Raw genomic sequence first — 17,173 nt, forward strand, 5'->3', positions numbered from 1 at the left:
AATTTTCTTGGCAAAAAATCAAGTGCAAAAATTCGTGTTCTCCCAGGGTACCGCTTTGATTGATTTTGCCGTCGGAAAATGAAAATTAATTAAAACTGTCTGCAATGAAACTGGCCAGAGTACACTTCAAAAAACATCTCGCATCCAAAATAACCTCGGAAGGAAAGGTTTTGTTTGTTTGAATACACAGTCTATGATTGAGACAAAGGGTTGGTTTCAATTTTAAAACGCTGTGACCGTGTTTAAAGAATGCTTTTTCAGGTCGCTCAGCGAGTGGTAGCCGCAAATTGCTTGCTTGTTCCATTGTCAGTGTGCTACATAATTACATTTACTCCTGGTTCCTGGTTTGATCGAATCACTGCCCAACACTCAATGGAGAATTAACAGCTGTTCTGGGGAATAATGAGTTAAAATAACCCCGTTGTCACATACAGGAGAGGAAGATCTGTAAGACATACGCTTGTGATGGCTAAACGATCCCTTGAATGAAGACTAACGAAGACGAATTATCACGGAGATGTCTCTGTGCACTTCTGGCTACCCTCAATAATTAGGCATTAATGTAAGTAAATGAGCGAAACGAAGAGATAAATGAAGGAAATATATTCCCGAAGAACCTTCATTGTAGAAGGGTGCACTTGCATCTAACAAAAAACGTTTTTTGTCGTGTTAAACAAACAGTGTATGTTGCAAATTGTGAATTGGACTGTCGCAGACAGACGTTTCCAGAAAAGTTCAGAGAAATGTCACACTTTTAGTGTGAGTTACACTGGTCAATTAAAGCATGAAAAATTCCTCAATTCTTCTCGACATGGATCTGCAGAACAATCCACAGTTCTGTAAATTTCTTTATTGACAATCCCCACGGTTTTCGACATCAGCACCTACACCGCTTATCAAAATAATCGAAGGTTTTGGGAAGACTTATTACCAGGACTGTAGCATGAATCTTATATAATTTTTGAGCTGTTAGATGTTTTGTTTGCAGGTTTTGTATGTCTTGGCCGCTATCCAAGATGTCACAGCAAGATTGGGATAACGTTTGTAGTGATTAATCAGCGTACAGGAGTACACAACGGAGCCGCTCGACAAAAAAACCGCTCTGCAAGCAAAAATCGAGCTGGCTGGGAAGTCAAACGTTTTATATTTAACTCCCTCGGAATTTTTAAAACGTCTTTTCCTTGCTGGGAAGATATTCTCTAACAATGGCTCTGGCTGGTAAAAAACGTCCTGAGTTGTCCTGGCAACCAGATTTCACACATGTTAACGCCTGCCGTCACACCGAACTTCGATGTCTCAAGATTTCCATCAGCAAGAGAGTATTCTTGGTTTTCACCCACGTGACCTTAGTCCTTGACAACCGTCGTTAACCGCCATTGTGGAGCCCCTCGAATCGTAAACAGAGACGCGTAGAGAGAGATGTGAGTGAGTTGTAGTGCGATGGTTCTCTGTATAATACCTGGCTGTGGAGTAAAATCTGGAAACAAGGAAGGTATTAGTCTATTCCGTATACCTATCGTTGTTGATAAGAACGGTGAAAGTTAAAAACAGCTAACAGAAGATCGCCGAAACGCGTGGATTTCACAGATAAGCCGAGACGACACGAAATCGAAAGACTTTGTTTCTGGGAAGCCTGCCTTACTCTGGGACAGATACAACGAACAAAGGACAATTTAAAAGCTTTCGCAGCGATTGACTCACGGTTTAATGTTAGATTTTAACTTTAAGTGTGGGGTTGGACTTATTTTGCTGAAATTGTCTTTACAGGTTTAGCAATTAAAGCTTTTGCGGTGATTGCCAGTAACGGCTTTTGCTGTGAACAGTTGTGTTTTATCCTGTAAAGCTTTCGCAGCGATTTAGCACGCGTTGGTTCAGGGTTTTAGGGTAAAAGGCGAGCGAGTCAGAATTTGTCGAAAGTTGGCTTTTTTTCGATAAAGCGTTTCTCGGCCGGGTTTCCACCGATGTCTTCCCAATTCACACCACCGAAGCGCTTGAACCCCTCGAACAAGTGTGCTCAATTTCGACCGATTAAACCACAACGTCACGGAGAAATTTATCTTCGAAAATTCATCTCATTAAGTATGCCCGATGCAAATGAGGTGCTCCGGTTTTGAATATTTAATGAGGTGAATTTAACCTGAGTATCAGGCGTTTGTGATACTCAGGTTAGCAAATGTCTAACTCGGAGGCGTTTTATTCGATTTCGCTGAAATTCGACAGGCGAATGCGAGGGATGGAGCGCCCAAATTGACTGAGTTTGAAGGAAATCGGACGAATTTCGAAGGAAAAAAGCTTCTCACCTTCTCAAGGTGAAGGACTGAGATTCTAATCGACCAAGTACTTTGACAGAAGAAGAGGGAAATCATCGAAACAAAGGGAATGAGGAGGCCTTTTCTTCTCATCTGGTGGGCCATAGCAGTTAGCGAAGGTATTAAAAGAAATCCAACTGGAAACTGATACAGATAAGGTCGACGCCGAGTGTCAAACTTCCGAGTCACCTTGGCCACAAACAACAACAATCTTGCCCGCGATTTCCTTCCCTTGCTTAAACGGACGCAACGAAACCAGGGTTTCATAAGGTTATGACGTCAGCTGAAAACCGAGAATTAATTTGTCTGTGCGATACCTCAAAGCATAACTCGCGCTACGAGGTCCTGGCAATATAGGACTTTGTACTTTCACGCCTTTTTTGTTAAAAAGATTGTTGCCCCAAAAAGCCAAGGACATTAGGCGGTGTTAGTTGGACGTATTTTCCAAACAGTGTACTGTGGCGAACAATCCAGAGGTAAGCAAATGTAACGTTAAATGTCAGAATCAAACGCTAATAAAAAAAAGCTCGAAAGCTAATTATCCTTCGATAAGCCTGGTTTGCCTAGGATAGCCTGTTAACTTGAACTGGTTGTTGGGGTATGAACAGTCGATCTTTGTCGCAGTCAGTATCAATAGGCTGGCTTTTAGCGCTTTGTTAATTTCCTTTAGCTCGTCGAACTTGTTCTGAATGCTGTTTATGTTCAAGTGTATAAGCAAATCTTGGTTGTGACGTGTTTGTCTCATGTTTGACATTATGCACAAAGGGTCTTCCTCAGAACTAATTGAGTGTGTCGAGTCGTTTCGGTCTTGTGAAAAATCGATCGTGGAGTTGAAGCTTAGATCTCTGGGAAGAGCATTCAAGAGACACATTGTACAGATCCAACAACTGCGTCTGAGCTGCAATTGGAGGTAATTATTCACAGACACGCCAGCGCACTTGACGTGATAGCGAAATTTACATGTGTTTGACATTGCACGTTTCGGTGGTTCGTTGCAATCGTTCTATCACATGTTGTACATTTGGTTTTAGCACTTGGTCCGGGGTTTGGATTTATATCTCCACACATAGCTAGTCTAATTAAATTAAAACTAGCTGTTGAATTTGAATAGTAGTTTACCGTCGAGGCTAGATAAGCTTTCTTTCTCGTCGACTTCAAGCCAGTTAATGGCCCGGTAGCTTTGTTGAAAACAAACTGAATTGGATCGTAGCAAGGAACTTGCAAAATACGTGGTTTTGTTGATGCCAAGTCGTGGTAAGGCTTTATCGAATCCTCTTGAAGTTTTATATACGTGCTGACGGAAAAAAAGCCACAATTTGCGACAGCGACAATCCATTTTTAACTTCGACAAAGCGATATCTTTTTAGTCTGTTATTTTGACAGCAACATGACCGAGCAGGCCAGCATGACTCTAAATCTTCTCTTCTCTTGGTGTTGCTACGTGTATACTTGTGCAAATTAAGATACAGTATATAAACAAACCATCATTCAACACTTGACGCACTTGTTATGCGGTGAGGCGGTGAGCGTCCTATGACTCGTCCCCATAAGGGAATCCCGAACCATCGAGTTTGGATTCGAGTTCGAGTTCGAGTTGGACTTCGAGTTGGACTTCGAGTTGGACTTCGAGTTAGACTTTGAGTTGCACTTCGAGTTAATAATTAAAACGCAAGTATACAATTGATAATAATGTATAATTATTATTTATTATTAATGTTAATAAGCAAAGAGATGTATAAGCTGGGCGAAGAACAGGAATTCGGGGCAATATTGGGATTTTTCATTTTTTTTTTTCATGTAGTTTAAGTAATAAAATTGCTGACACATTAAAATATAGAGCAGGGATATAGGTTTTCAACAATGTGTGGTACCTTTTGTCACTGCGAATGAATAATAACAAATTGTCCATATTTGAGGTCGTGGCCCATATATGTTGGGGAATATCCACACTCAAAATTAAACACTCGAAACTTGGACTGTATATCCTTCTTTATTCCCAACAATAATCAACGTTTGCTCACACCGTACATACATTTCAACTCACAACAACTCTTTCCTGTTTTGGCATTTTAAAGGTATAAGATATCTATTATTCGCATTTGATAAGTACATGTCATATCTTATCTCCTAAACCACATGGCGCACCCTACGTTCAAAAGCAATTAACTGAAGGCAATTAACTTGTCAAAATACATCCTTATCTCTTTAAAATTGAAACACACGCGATCAAAGTTTCTATCATCCTTACAATACAAATACCGGCTAAGTTAAGAGTTATATATATATATATATATATCTCGCCTTTATACTTATTTATTTATATGTATTTTATAATCATTCGGTACACAGCTTCAATGCAAATAAGTGTCAACCTTTTGAATTCTGTGTAGGATAAAGTTATTATTAGGGCCGTTGTGTTGCGTTACGTAACGAGGTACCTTCCCCTTCACCTCTTGCCAATTTTATCAACTCGAAGTCTAACTCGACCTTCAACTCGAACTCGAACTCGAGTCCAAACTCGATAGATTATTTCTCCCGCAAATAACGTGTTCATATTTTTTTTCTCTACAGTATTATTTTGAAAGCAATTTTGTGTTTAAATTTTAACAGGTAGACCATCACGTGACCTACTTTTCATAAAATTGTGGGCTATAAATTAAAGAATGCCGGAAATGGAAAAAGCATGTGACAAAAGGTACCACACATTGTTGAAAGCCTATATCCCTGCTCTATATTTTAATGTGTCAGCAATTTTATTTCTTAAACCACATGAAAAAAAAAAAATGAAAAATCCCAATATTGCCCCGAATTCCTGTTCCTGTTCTTCGCCCAGCTTATACATCTCAACATTAATAATAAAAAATAATTATTCATTATTATCAATTATATACTTGCGTTTTAATTATTAACTCGAAGCGCAACTCGAAGTCCAACTCGAAGTCCAACTCGAAGTCCAACTCGAAGTCCAACTCGAAGTCCAACTCGAACTCGAAATCCAACTCGATGATACCTAACTATGACTCTTATTTCCTTTTCTGGTACAAAAGTCGACACGTAGTCACCTCAGTCATGATTCTCTGTAACTCGATGACTTTTATCGCGTCTGTGCTGTTTTTCTGGCGCTTTTTGCTAACGTGGAGTACGTGAAATGGGAAAACATTAAAAAAATCGCACAGCAGTCACGGCATTCTCAAAAAAAGCAAAAAGAAGGACAAAAAGAGCCACGAGAGGAAAGAAAGGAAAGGTAAGTTGTCTGACACTGTTTACTAGTAATTACGGACTAATAATTACTAAAGAGGGTTTTGACGGCCTTCGCTTGCATTTAAACTGTCCAGCAATGACAGCAATTAATAATTAACAATGGGAGGGCTTAATTGTTGCTTGATTATTACGTATTTCGATGACCGTATAAACACTTCCGTAGCTCGTTTTCAGTCACATCATTATCAAAAAAAGCTAAAAGAAGAACAAAAAGAGCTGCAAGGGTAAAGAAAGGAAAGGTAAGTTGTCTGACACTGTTTACCAGTAATTACGGACTAATAATTACTAAAGAGGGTTTCGACGGCCTTCGCTTTCTTATAAGCCCACCCAAAACTACTTACGAATTGTGTAAGCCGGGGTTTACAGCCCAGAATTTTACAAAATTTCTGATCAATACTGGCGGGCGGGCCTTGAAAGGTGGGGAATAAACTGTTTTCTCTTTTGCATGCCGGAAGCGTGATGTGCAATGACTGTAACCAGTCAGCAAACTCTGCCACAGTAATAACTTCCAAACTATCAGCCATTTTATTTTAGTGTGGGTCAGAGACCGAGAAGAGAATGAGAGCCAAAGGTCGCGGCAGAAACAGTTCTACAAACCAATTATAGTAGTTAGCAAATCGTGGATGTGCCGACGCGTCCTTAAAGGGGCTAGGTCACGCTATTTTAGGTAATTTTGTTTAATTTTGTTAATTATGAGCTCTAAACGTCAAATTGGCAGAACAAGAGTCTTTCATTTGCAAAATCACGGCGACATAACAACTGAGAATGATTTTTAAGCATAGTAAATGACATTTTGATATAGACTGATATAAATTTGAAAAAAGGTGGGCCGACGTTTTTCAAATTTACCCAAATTCAATCCATTTCAATCCTCTCCAGTTTTATCCATCCATGTCCCTTCTTGGCTTCCCTGTGTTTTGTTAGAGTTCTTCTATAGTTTTGAACAGTTATTTTGATATTTTAGTTAATTCTATGACCATTCGATCAGTGCTGAAAATGCCTAAAATAGGGTGACCTAGCCCCTTTAACTGTTTCCAGATGAGTTTCTGGTAGAACCTAGTGTAAGCAAAGAAATATTACTTGAAAATAACAGCATCACTGTTTCATGTAAACAAATTTTTCCCTGGGACGAGTCGTTGATGATGGCGGTTGCATCGAAAGCTGCTCCGTACTAAAACAACCTTCTAAGGCCGTAAAGCATGGTTATTTAAGTAAGTTACTTGTAAAGAACTGAGATACTAAAATGCCTGGAAAGCCAACGAAAGTGCGAAACGAAGGAGGTGCAAGACCAGCAATCAAGCGCACCCGAGAAGGAAGTTCCCAAACGGACGATGAGGCTGACTCCACCATCTTGGAAAGGCTCACCGCTATTGAGGAGAAATTGTCCACAATACTCCAATTAGTTCCTGAACTCGAAGGTTATAAATGCCGCCTCAACAATCTTGAAGAAGAAAATAAGAGTTTGCAAGAAAGTCTAGAATACGTTCATGCCGAGAATGAAGACTTGAAGAAGAAAGTTGACATTTTAACTTCAAAGGAAGAATCCTCTTGTATCGAACAAGAACGCTTACGCGTGGAACATGATGAGCTTTGCCGTCGACACATTAAACTGGAATCTCATAGCAGAAGGGATAATATTAAATTTTTCGGCGTTAAAGAGAAGAGTCATGAATCCAACGCTGATACGGAGGAAGAATTAAGAAATTTTTTGAGGTGTAAACTAAAAATTCCATCCAGCGACGAAGCGCAAATTAATTTTGAAAGAGTCCATAGAATCAATACAAGAGTGTCCGATAACAAGAAACCGCGTCCTTTTATTGCAAAAGTTTCCCAATATCAGGATAAAAACTTCATCAAGTCGTTTATTAAAAACCTCCCAAAGGGCTCAAAATACGGAATAAGCGATGACTATCCTAAAGAAATCTACGAGATAAGGAAGAACCTGTATCCGGTCCTTAAGGCAGCGAAGAAAGAGAAGAAATCAACCTATTTCAACGTTGACAAACTCATCATTGATGATCAAATTTATCGGGGACCAGAGACAGCTAATTTACCTCTCTATGGACGCATAATGAGCAGTTGAATAGTCAATTTGGGCACAAATAGTTGTCAATCGCAATTTTAAATATGAATTATTACCCATGACCGGCTGGCCATTTCTTATTGTGGTTTGATTATCACGCTCAAATCCCGTCTATAGTACCGCACAAATTCTAGGTAAGTTTGTTTTTAATATTTTTTGTACTTAATATGTTATGTCATGCATCGTGTATTTCTGTCCAAAAATCATCGTGCACTGAAAATCTCTGGTTAAAAATCAAACATTTTAAACTCGATTTTTCACGAAAATTGGCACATGAAGTTTAAATGGTTAATTACAAACTATTAACACTGAATGTGAGAGGGCTAAACAAATCAAGAAAAAGAAGGCAATTGTTTCGCTGGCTCCATCAACAACAGTCAGATGTAATTTTTTTGCAAGAAACGTATTCATCGTTTCAAACTATAAAAATGTGGGAAGCTGAATGGGGGGGCAAAATGGTCTCCAGTCATGGTTCTTCCCATAGTAGAGGGGTTATGATTCTTTTCAAACAACGCCTTGACGTTTCCTTGGAAAAAATTATTTCTGACAAACATGGCAGGTTCTTAATCGCTGAAGTCACTGTTGATGGTGAAAAGAGCGTTTTCGTGAATATTTACGCTCCAAATGAACAAAAGCATCGTGCTCAATTCTTTACGGAAATATCCACTTCTTATCTAAAAACGTATGCAAATGAAAATATTGTTTTAGCAGGTGATACAAACTGCGCAATTAGCTGCATGGACAAATGCGGCGGCAAACCTGTTAATGAAACACAGGAGGCTGTTGTGGAATTTCAATCTTTGCTGAAAACACACAGCCTTATTGATGCATGGCGTTTTAAGAATCCACAATCTTATGGTTTTACATGGAGTAACCCATCAATGAAAATTCAATGTAGATTAGATTATTTTTTAGTATCACAACACTTAAATCATCTTATTAATGAATCCAGGATACTCCCAAATATTTACTCCGATCATTCAGCCGTCTCACTATCCTTATCATTTCACAAACCAGGTCCTCCTCGTGGGCCAGGCTTTTGGAAGTTCAACAATTCTCTCTTGGCCGATAACTCCTATGTTGAAAAACTATGCTTCTTAATACCACAAGTAGTCCGAAAATACCAAGACGTTAAAGATAAAGGATTATATTGGGAAATGATAAAAATGGAGATAAGAGCATTTACGATGAAATATTCCAAACAAAAAGCAAAAGCAACGCACAATGAAGAAAAACGTCTTTTGATAAGATTAGGGCAATTACAGGAATCTCTTGGGAGGAAATACAGTGACATGGACAAAGTCGAAATGAATAAAATCAAAACTAAGCTCGAAAAAATTTCCGCTTTTAAGACGCGCGGTACAATCATACGAAGCAGGGCAAGGTGGTATGAGTTTGGTGAAAAAAATTCGAAATATTTCCTTAACCTTGAAAAAAACAAATCATAGGAAAAAGCACGTTACGTCTTCGATTAATGACAGTGGTATGAAAATAACGAGTCCAAAGGAGAGTTTGAAGGAAGAGGAAACTTTCTTCTAAAAAATTTACAGATCGAGCAACAAAGATCCAAACCTCCCAGAGTTCAATCAATTTTTTCAAGCCGAAAAGGTGCTATCGGCGGAGATGGTTGCGACCTTTGAGGGTTATATCACTATTGAGGAGTGCGCTTATGTGTTGAAAAAAATGGAAAATAACAAAACCCCAGGGTCGGATGGTTTATCAGTAGAATTTTACGGTAGAAAGTTTCAACTACGCATTTCAATCGGGACATTTGTCTATTTCTCAAAAACAAGGAATAATCTCTCTGATACCAAAGAAAAAGAAAAATACCGAATATTTAAAAAATTGGCGCCCAGTTTCATTATTAAATGTGGATTATAAGGTCGCCACTATGACAATAGCGACACGCCTAGAAAAAGTGTTACCACACATAATTCACCCTTCCCAGTCAGGGTACATTAAGGGTAGATTCATTGGAAAAAGCATTCGTCAAATAATCGATATAATGGAATTTACTAAGAATAGGCAAATTCCTGGTATCGCCATATTTTTGGACTTCGAAAAAGCTTTTGATTCTGTCGAATGGGATTATATTCAAAAGTGCCTTTCAAGCTTTAACTTCGGTCCCCAACTACGTCAGTGGGTCGGAGTATTTTATAAAGACATTTCTAGTTGTGTTCTCAACAACGGCCACGCTTCAAAACATTTTTTCTTACAACGAGGAGTACGTCAGGGTTGCCCTCTTTCAGGGATGTTATTTGTGATTGCTATTGAGCTTCTAGCGCAGTCAATCAGACACTCTGACATTATTAAGGGAATTAAGATTCAAGCTAACCAAGAAGTAAAGCTAACTCAGTACGCGGACGACACAACCGCTCTGTTGGCAGATGTACAATCGGTTGCGAATCTCTTCGAATTGTTGACCAAATTCGAAAGTTGTTCTGGATTAAAGATAAATCAATCGAAATCTGAAATGCTTTGGCTAGGATCACTAAGTCACCGGAATGACGCAATTTGTAACCTTCGGCTCAGTCATGAGCTGTTAAAAAAATTTTCTTAGAAAAATTGGAAACATTAAAAAAGACCCTTAATATGTGGTCTCAAAGAGACATTTCATTACAAGGTAGAATTAACATTGTTAAAACCTTAGCTTTGTCCAAGCTTATATTTCTATGCGTCTTGGAAACTCCGGAGCATTTTGCAGACGAAGTTAACAAACTAATTTTTGATAACTATAAACCGGCGAAGATTCGTAGATTAACTCTGATTAAAAGTAAAAAAGAAGGTGGCTTAGACATGAAAGATTTCTCTTTCTTCGATAAAGCGTTGAAACTTACTTGGGTCAAACGACTTTGTTCCGAAATTAATGCTCCGTGGAAGTATATTCCAACCTATTTCTGAGCCAATGTAGGTGGAATAGAGCTGTTTAATTGTAATTACGACACGAAACTTCTTAATCTTTACAAACACATTCCATCGTTCTATAAACAAGTCATCGGTTACTGGCAAGAAATTAAGATAAGCACTCCTGGAAACAAGGAAGCTGTGCTGCAGGAAATCACCTGGAACAACAGATTTATAAAGGTTAATGGAAAATCCGTTTTTTACTCTAAATGGTGCCAAAACGGCATCAAGCAGATAAAAGATCTCTTCAACGTTACGAAAAACTATTTTTTTTTCCGTTTGGAGTGCTAGCCGACAAATTTTATATAAAAAGATGTCATTTTTTAAACCTACCGCAGCCTTTATCGGCCATACCGAGTGAATGGAAAAAAATGTTTGTTCAAAAATGAAAGCAACCCAACACCTGCATTAACCACATGTACTTCAAGTAGACCCCTCTCCTGTAAGACCTTATATCAAGAACTTCTCACCCGGCAAAAATTACCCAGTCCCACCGCCAAAAAAAGGCTTGAACATTATAACTTTCAGCGTGACGATTTTTCTAAGATTTACCTTTTACCTTTTAAGGCTACAAAAGAAACAAAACTAGTTATGTTCCAATACAAAATCATTCACCACATCTTATTTACTAACTCATTATTGTACAAACTGGAAAAAGTTTCGTCTCCGCACTGTCCATTCTGCCCCGCAATACATCAAACTGTTACACACCTGTTTGTTGAATGTGCGCAAGCGTCAATCTTTTGGTCTAAATTTCAAAATTGGATTTTGCAATTATGCAACCTTCAGTTAGATCTGTCCCCCCACGAAGTTATACATGGAATTATTCGCCAATTGAGTCCACCATGTTTAGCTCTCAATCATCTCATAATACTCGGAAAGTATTTTCTTTATGTTAATGCACTAAATAACGATAAATCATCTCTTATTGATTTCAAAAGATTAGTGCAGGATAAGATAGAACTAGAAAAATACATAGCAGTTACCTCGGGACAACAAAAACTTTTCTTTTCTAAATGGCAGAACTTTACACACATTTTTGTTGATTGTACATAAGAGTGGTTTCCGTCAATGTACCACATTTTAATTTTGGTTGTATTCAGTAACCTTTGCACTTTTTGTTTGTATTGTATACTGTGCAATATTATAGCGATTGTAAGTACTTGCAACTTTTGTTTTGTATTTTATTTTTTCTTTCTATTTCGCATTGCTTTTTATGTTGTAAATTAATACTGTTTGGAAAGTACTGTAGTCATTGTACTGTTAGTATTGTAAGTATAGTAACTTTTGTTAATAAATGTTGTGTATTGGAAAAAAAAAACTGTTTCCAGGAGCACCCAACGAGAATATACTTCAAAACCAGTTAAAATAGCATTGTTACATGTATTTTAGTATTTAAACGGTAGATATACGCATATTTTTATCCCCTAACAATTTTTCATCTGTTCGGATTTCCTAGCTGAAAGTCTAGTAATGATCCGAAAATTATAGGGATCAAAACTTACCTTTTCGAAAATTTCAGCCAGAAAAAAGGCTCCCGAAAATTCTAGGTGACCTTTTTAGGGTAAAAGTCCGTTAAAAATGGGCAATTATACCATTTTCAGGTGTTCGAATATCCTAGGAGAGGCAGGCAAGCAAGAAATTTTACAACAAATGTTCCGGAAATTCTAGATCTCAAATCGTCTTCCGAACAGATATTTTCCGAAAATTAAAGTTGGGGGCCCCTGTGTTTCTCTTCCAGAAAAGCACATGTTGGTGCCATAATGAGGCTCCTGTGGCTAAGCCCGTTACGGTCGCTAAGATCACTAAAACCGTTCAAAAGTCTATCTCTAGCTTTCTCAGTAATGGTCATCAAAGTAGTGGTTGATCTTTAAATTAAACAAAATTACAGGACGCCAAAATTAAGCACGTTTAGCCAAAATTTGTATTCTAGCGAAAAAGCGAGAGCGACAATTGTATTGCAGCGAAAAAACGACAGCGACATTTGTCTCTAGCCAAATAGGCGACACGTGGGCTGGAAAATGAGCGACAAAGCGACATCAGAAGCCCCCTTGGAAGGCCTCCCAGTTGGCAAGAGGCCTTGTTCAGTTGCCTTCATAGAGTATTGTGAACATTCCGGTTGACTTGTTGAAAGTATAAAGGGATAACGAGATTTAATGAGCAATGGTTTCAACTGTAAAGAACATATTTGGTAGATAGAGTTTATGTTTATTGAGTTCAAGGCTTTGTCTGTTTACGGAAGAACAATTTGAAAACGTCTTTTTTTTTCTTTTTTTTTTTTTCAGAGCAATCCTTGGTTCAGACTTCCATTCTTGAGCTATTCAGTAACCTCGGGGATTAGACGAGAATTAATGCTGAATGATGATAAAATATGCTTTCTTAGCAATTGTGTCTTAAAAGAAACACCTGCATCAGGTAAAGAAAATATTTCTATGAGGTACAATCAGAAAATTTGTTAATGCGAAAATAGTTGTCTATTAATCAGTGTCGCACTCTATTTGGAGATTACATCTGGCGACGGGGGGGCTCTGGGGTTCCCCCCCCTCTTTGTAAGCCGTTTTTTACTCAAACAACTTACAATATTCAGGTTGCGAAAACGCGAGTACCCTCTCTTTGACAGAGTGTGACAACCCCTTTGAAAAGTCCTGGCTATGCCCATGACTTGTAGATTGTAATGGTCTAGCTTGACTTCACGCCCTTTCGTCCCTGCGAAATTCCTTCAATGTTGAATCGACAATATTGATTAGTATGACAAATGTTTCGTGTATTTACCAAATTTAGGGTGATTTGACGTAAACAATCAAATGGATGAACTAAAGCGTCATAAGGAGAGGAGAGACGTTTTTATTCGGTACTAAATTTATGGTCAGTGAGAACAGGGTTTATTGAAATGGAACTTGTTTTTATTGAAGTTTACGCCATATTTTTTGATGAATTGGTCACAAGTTAGCAGTCGATTAACTTTGGCGAGACATTATTCTATCGCTTGCTAGGAAAGGAGTTTTTAATTTCTTGATGGAAACAGTGCTAGGGGTTTCTTACGATGAATGACTGTACTGCGTTTTTACAAACGTGTAAATAGTCCGACTTTCCATCTTTTTAGTTGGAGGACGTTTGGCCCTTTGGCCCTTACTTTAATACGTTAGTGCTGGAATATTTTCTGCATAAAAACTTACTGTTCAGCTCCATAATAGTTATGCAAGCTTTTTGCGGGTAATGAACACAGAGGCATTTCTCAATATTTTGATCCACTCTTAAATTGTTCAACATTTATATAACTGAGGACAGTATTGTAAATTGGTCCTCTGAAGCATAGTGTGGGACTTGGCACTAAATGTACTCCAATTTGTACATGTCTATTGAAATAAATGTATTGAAAATGCTTACTGGTGAAGTCGTTAGAAGGATTGTCCAAATATGATATAGAAAATTCATGATTTTTAACTCGATTCTTACCACGTGGGCTCCATTTGTGTCCATATGCGTTTTCCACGTATTTCCATCGGTCCATTATCGCAGTAACCCATCTAGAACCATTCCCTTCTTCTTGGACAAATAGGGAGCAAATATGAAACGTTTTACCAAGATCAACTTGAAGCGTTGTGATCTTGAAGACGGGGCTTTTAGTCATTGAGGAATGCGAATTTGTGTTGTCGCGAAAGAAGATTATCTGGCAAATCTTTATACCCAAACCAATTCTGCAAGGTAAAGAAAAGGTGTCGGGATCATCCGCAAATGAACTAATATTTATATCAGACAAGTAAATACAGGGTGAAAAGGGATCACAATTAGAAACCTTCTAATTGTGGGATGAACTTAGAAAGTGGAGCTGCTTTACGAAGCTACCTGTACGAATGATCGTATATTTATCGTAGTTTTGGTGATGTTCAGTTTCTAAGTTTCGTGTTTCAGTTAGACCTAATTTAGCGAGCAGGATGAAAGACAGCATTACTTACCACTCTGATTTTCTTGTCTTGTCCATCGAAGTTCTGCATCTCGCGTTAACACACCTTAAATTGGTTTAATTGAATGTCTTCCACCCACACTGAGGCCGCATCGTGCTTTTGGTCAAGTCGTGCGTGTCCGGCTGTTACCAGTACGTAAGGCGTAGAAGCAAAGCTTTTATGAAAGAAGAATTTTGAAAAACGGTAAAGGATAGGGGTAAAAGTTTTTTTTTTTAATAAAGGTAATGTTTATAGGGAGAAAGCAGGCTGTCGTAGCTCTTTCGTGTAGCTAACCAAGAATGATACGCTTTTGCAATTGGTTCCGTCCCACCATTCTGTCATGGTTGTTAGTCCAGCTACTGTTTTTATCGGTGCTTCTTGGAAAGCCAAGTAGTCAACGAATGTGAGCCCGCCATCAGGTGTTAGGCGGTCGTTTATTCCCGCCTTTAGTGTACACATGTCAAACAATGTGAATTTGACATTCTCGACCCAGGCCACCGCAGCATCGTGTGTTAAGCTTCCGGTGTAGTTGAAGTAATTGATGGATGTCAGTACGTAAACTAATTCACGGGTGGACACGAAACTCGTCTTAAACTGAACCAATCTGCATTTGACGTCAACTGTATCTAGAGTGAGCGTAACGCGACCCTCTGAATGACAAACGTTCGAAATCAAAAACATGGGAGAGCGTTGAGATTTTAAATGTTTCTAATGCAAGGAAAAATAGACCAGTTATTTTGAAGTTTCTATTTCTTTATATGTAATGATCTTCAAAAATGAGTGATTAATTAATGCAAAAATCGATTCCTGGCCCAATCATGATATTGTAACCAATTTCTAGCGAAGGTCCGAATGAGGAAGGGACAGAAACTGGAAAGTATTCAGTTTGGCATACTGGTGTGATTTAAATTCTTTTGACGTTTTCTGTTACTGCATGAACCATCTTCAAATGGCAACACTTGTCTTTACAGACTTTGTATTTGTACTTTGGCAGATACTTTGATGAGTAAATCCGTTGTTGTCGCGGAGGGACTCAGATTCATTTGTAGCATATGGAATGCAGACACACGAATGACTAGTTGCATCGCCTTGCACACTCCGTAATAATATGGGCAAGTGACTTCGTTACATGGGTGATAACCTGAGAGAAATTTCATAGTTTAGCCGAGATCCAAATGCATATGGTATTACAGCAAAGTTCTGAGTTTTAAATGTCACGTTTGCTTCTTTTTTTAAACTGGATTAAACGGTTGAAGACTGGGAAGACACTAAAATTGTCCTTTTCTTAATTTTTGCGTTGAACGAAAGAGAACGAATAGTAATCAAATCGCTTGTCGAAATCAGTCACTCGGGTATCGGTCGATAACATTCCAGTTCACATCTTGGCCACCATTTTGGGACATCTATCTCTGTATCTGGAGCACGAGTAGTTCTCGGAATGCGTACTTGCGCAATTGAGAGTTCGTATTTCACGGAGGCGTGCACTCTGATGCGTTACCATCCTTTGACTTGAACGACAACATGTCAAACAGTTTACAAAATTGGCTATTTTTGTGGAACTTCTAATTGGTGTTCTCGAGTTGAACACACTTAACTGGTGTGTGATTATCCAGTTTACTTACGGCCTCTATTCTGAACGAAGCCGAAACATTTGGAAGGAAAAAATAAGTTTGCTCTCCATAGCTGTTTTCTTTTACAAATTCACGAAATTGAACCTAATTTTAGCCATTGCAACTTCAAATGATGCCATGATTCGTTGCGCGTAGTGCGTTGTGCGGACCTTACAAACGACTCATCGACGACATCAACAACAGACAAACAACACACTGATTTACTCTATCACAGTACTGCCCAACGTATTCTACGATACACGTAGAGACCTTATACCTATAGACGGATAGTTTAGTTTTCGCAGCCAATTATATCTAGGCTAAACTGACAGTCGACCAATAATATCAACTAGCGGAGTTCTTATAGTATCTAGTGACGTTACACAAATCACTTGACTCTAAAGATGACTTCCGCTCAGGTTGTCGAAACGTCAGTTAATATCATCTCAAACAGTCCTTGCGTGTCAGGACTTCACTCACCCGGACGATCTTACTTTCTGGGTTCAAACCATTTACTATTATACTTACGTTCCGCAGTGATGTAGATGACAGTGATTGGGTCGTTAGGCGTGTCCTACCGTTGGATATCTTTCAGGTAAACCTCAAAATTCCGTGCTCGTTACGTTCTGAAGTAACAAGTTAAAAAGAAAGTTAAGTTGACGCATTTGGGAATCAGGTCTCAATTAAAGCTCTGGTACTTAGTTCAAACAAATATTGTCCTGAACCTATATTGGGAAAAGCTAATGTCTCAAGTTGAGACAGGATATCGCTTAAATTTAACAGTTTCCTACAAAAATGAATGTTTTATAAAAAAATAGGTTAATTCCTGAATGGCGTTGTTGTCAGCGTCGATAGTTGCTTTAATGTTGTCTTTGTAGTGCTCAGCAGTTGTAATCTTGGTTGGAGGACTGTAAAATTCCTGATCAAATTTCACCGTCTCAAAGAATTTTAGTAAGAAGTTAGTCTTATTAGGAGGTCACGTGACGTCATCGCCGCCATTATCTCTTATTAGCTTCTTCTGTTCGTCCACCAGAAGTCGTACATGTCTCCATTGTTATTAAC

General features: G+C 38.5%; 2 protein-coding genes across 7 annotated transcripts in view; both read left to right on the plus strand.

Moving 5' to 3' along the window:
* Nucleotides 1-616: 616 nt before the first annotated feature.
* Nucleotides 617-17,173, plus strand: part of LOC137998095 (uncharacterized) — an 84,744-nt gene continuing 68,187 nt past the window's right edge. For 2 of the 6 annotated variants that reach the window (XM_068844508.1, XM_068844513.1), the window contains exons 1-2: nt 617-2,785; nt 12,843-12,972. The gene's annotated coding sequence lies outside the window, so the exon portion shown is untranslated. The other 4 variants (XM_068844509.1, XM_068844510.1, XM_068844511.1 and 1 more) reach the window with 4 other exon arrangements.
* Nucleotides 6,814-7,653, plus strand: LOC137996276 (tax1-binding protein 1 homolog). The gene has a single exon (XM_068841687.1). The coding sequence runs from the start codon at nt 6,814-6,816 to the stop codon at nt 7,651-7,653; it is 840 nt and encodes a 279-aa protein (XP_068697788.1).

Source organism: Montipora foliosa, chromosome 3 (genome assembly GCF_036669935.1).
Source record: "Montipora foliosa isolate CH-2021 chromosome 3, ASM3666993v2, whole genome shotgun sequence".
Lineage (NCBI taxonomy): Eukaryota > Metazoa > Cnidaria > Anthozoa > Scleractinia > Acroporidae > Montipora > Montipora foliosa.

Bases quoted from the DNA above. Each gene is read 5' to 3' on its own strand.
- LOC137996276 (XM_068841687.1), top strand. From the start codon at position 6,814: ATGCCTGGAAAGCCAACGAAAGTGCGAAACGAAGGAGGTGCAAGACCA.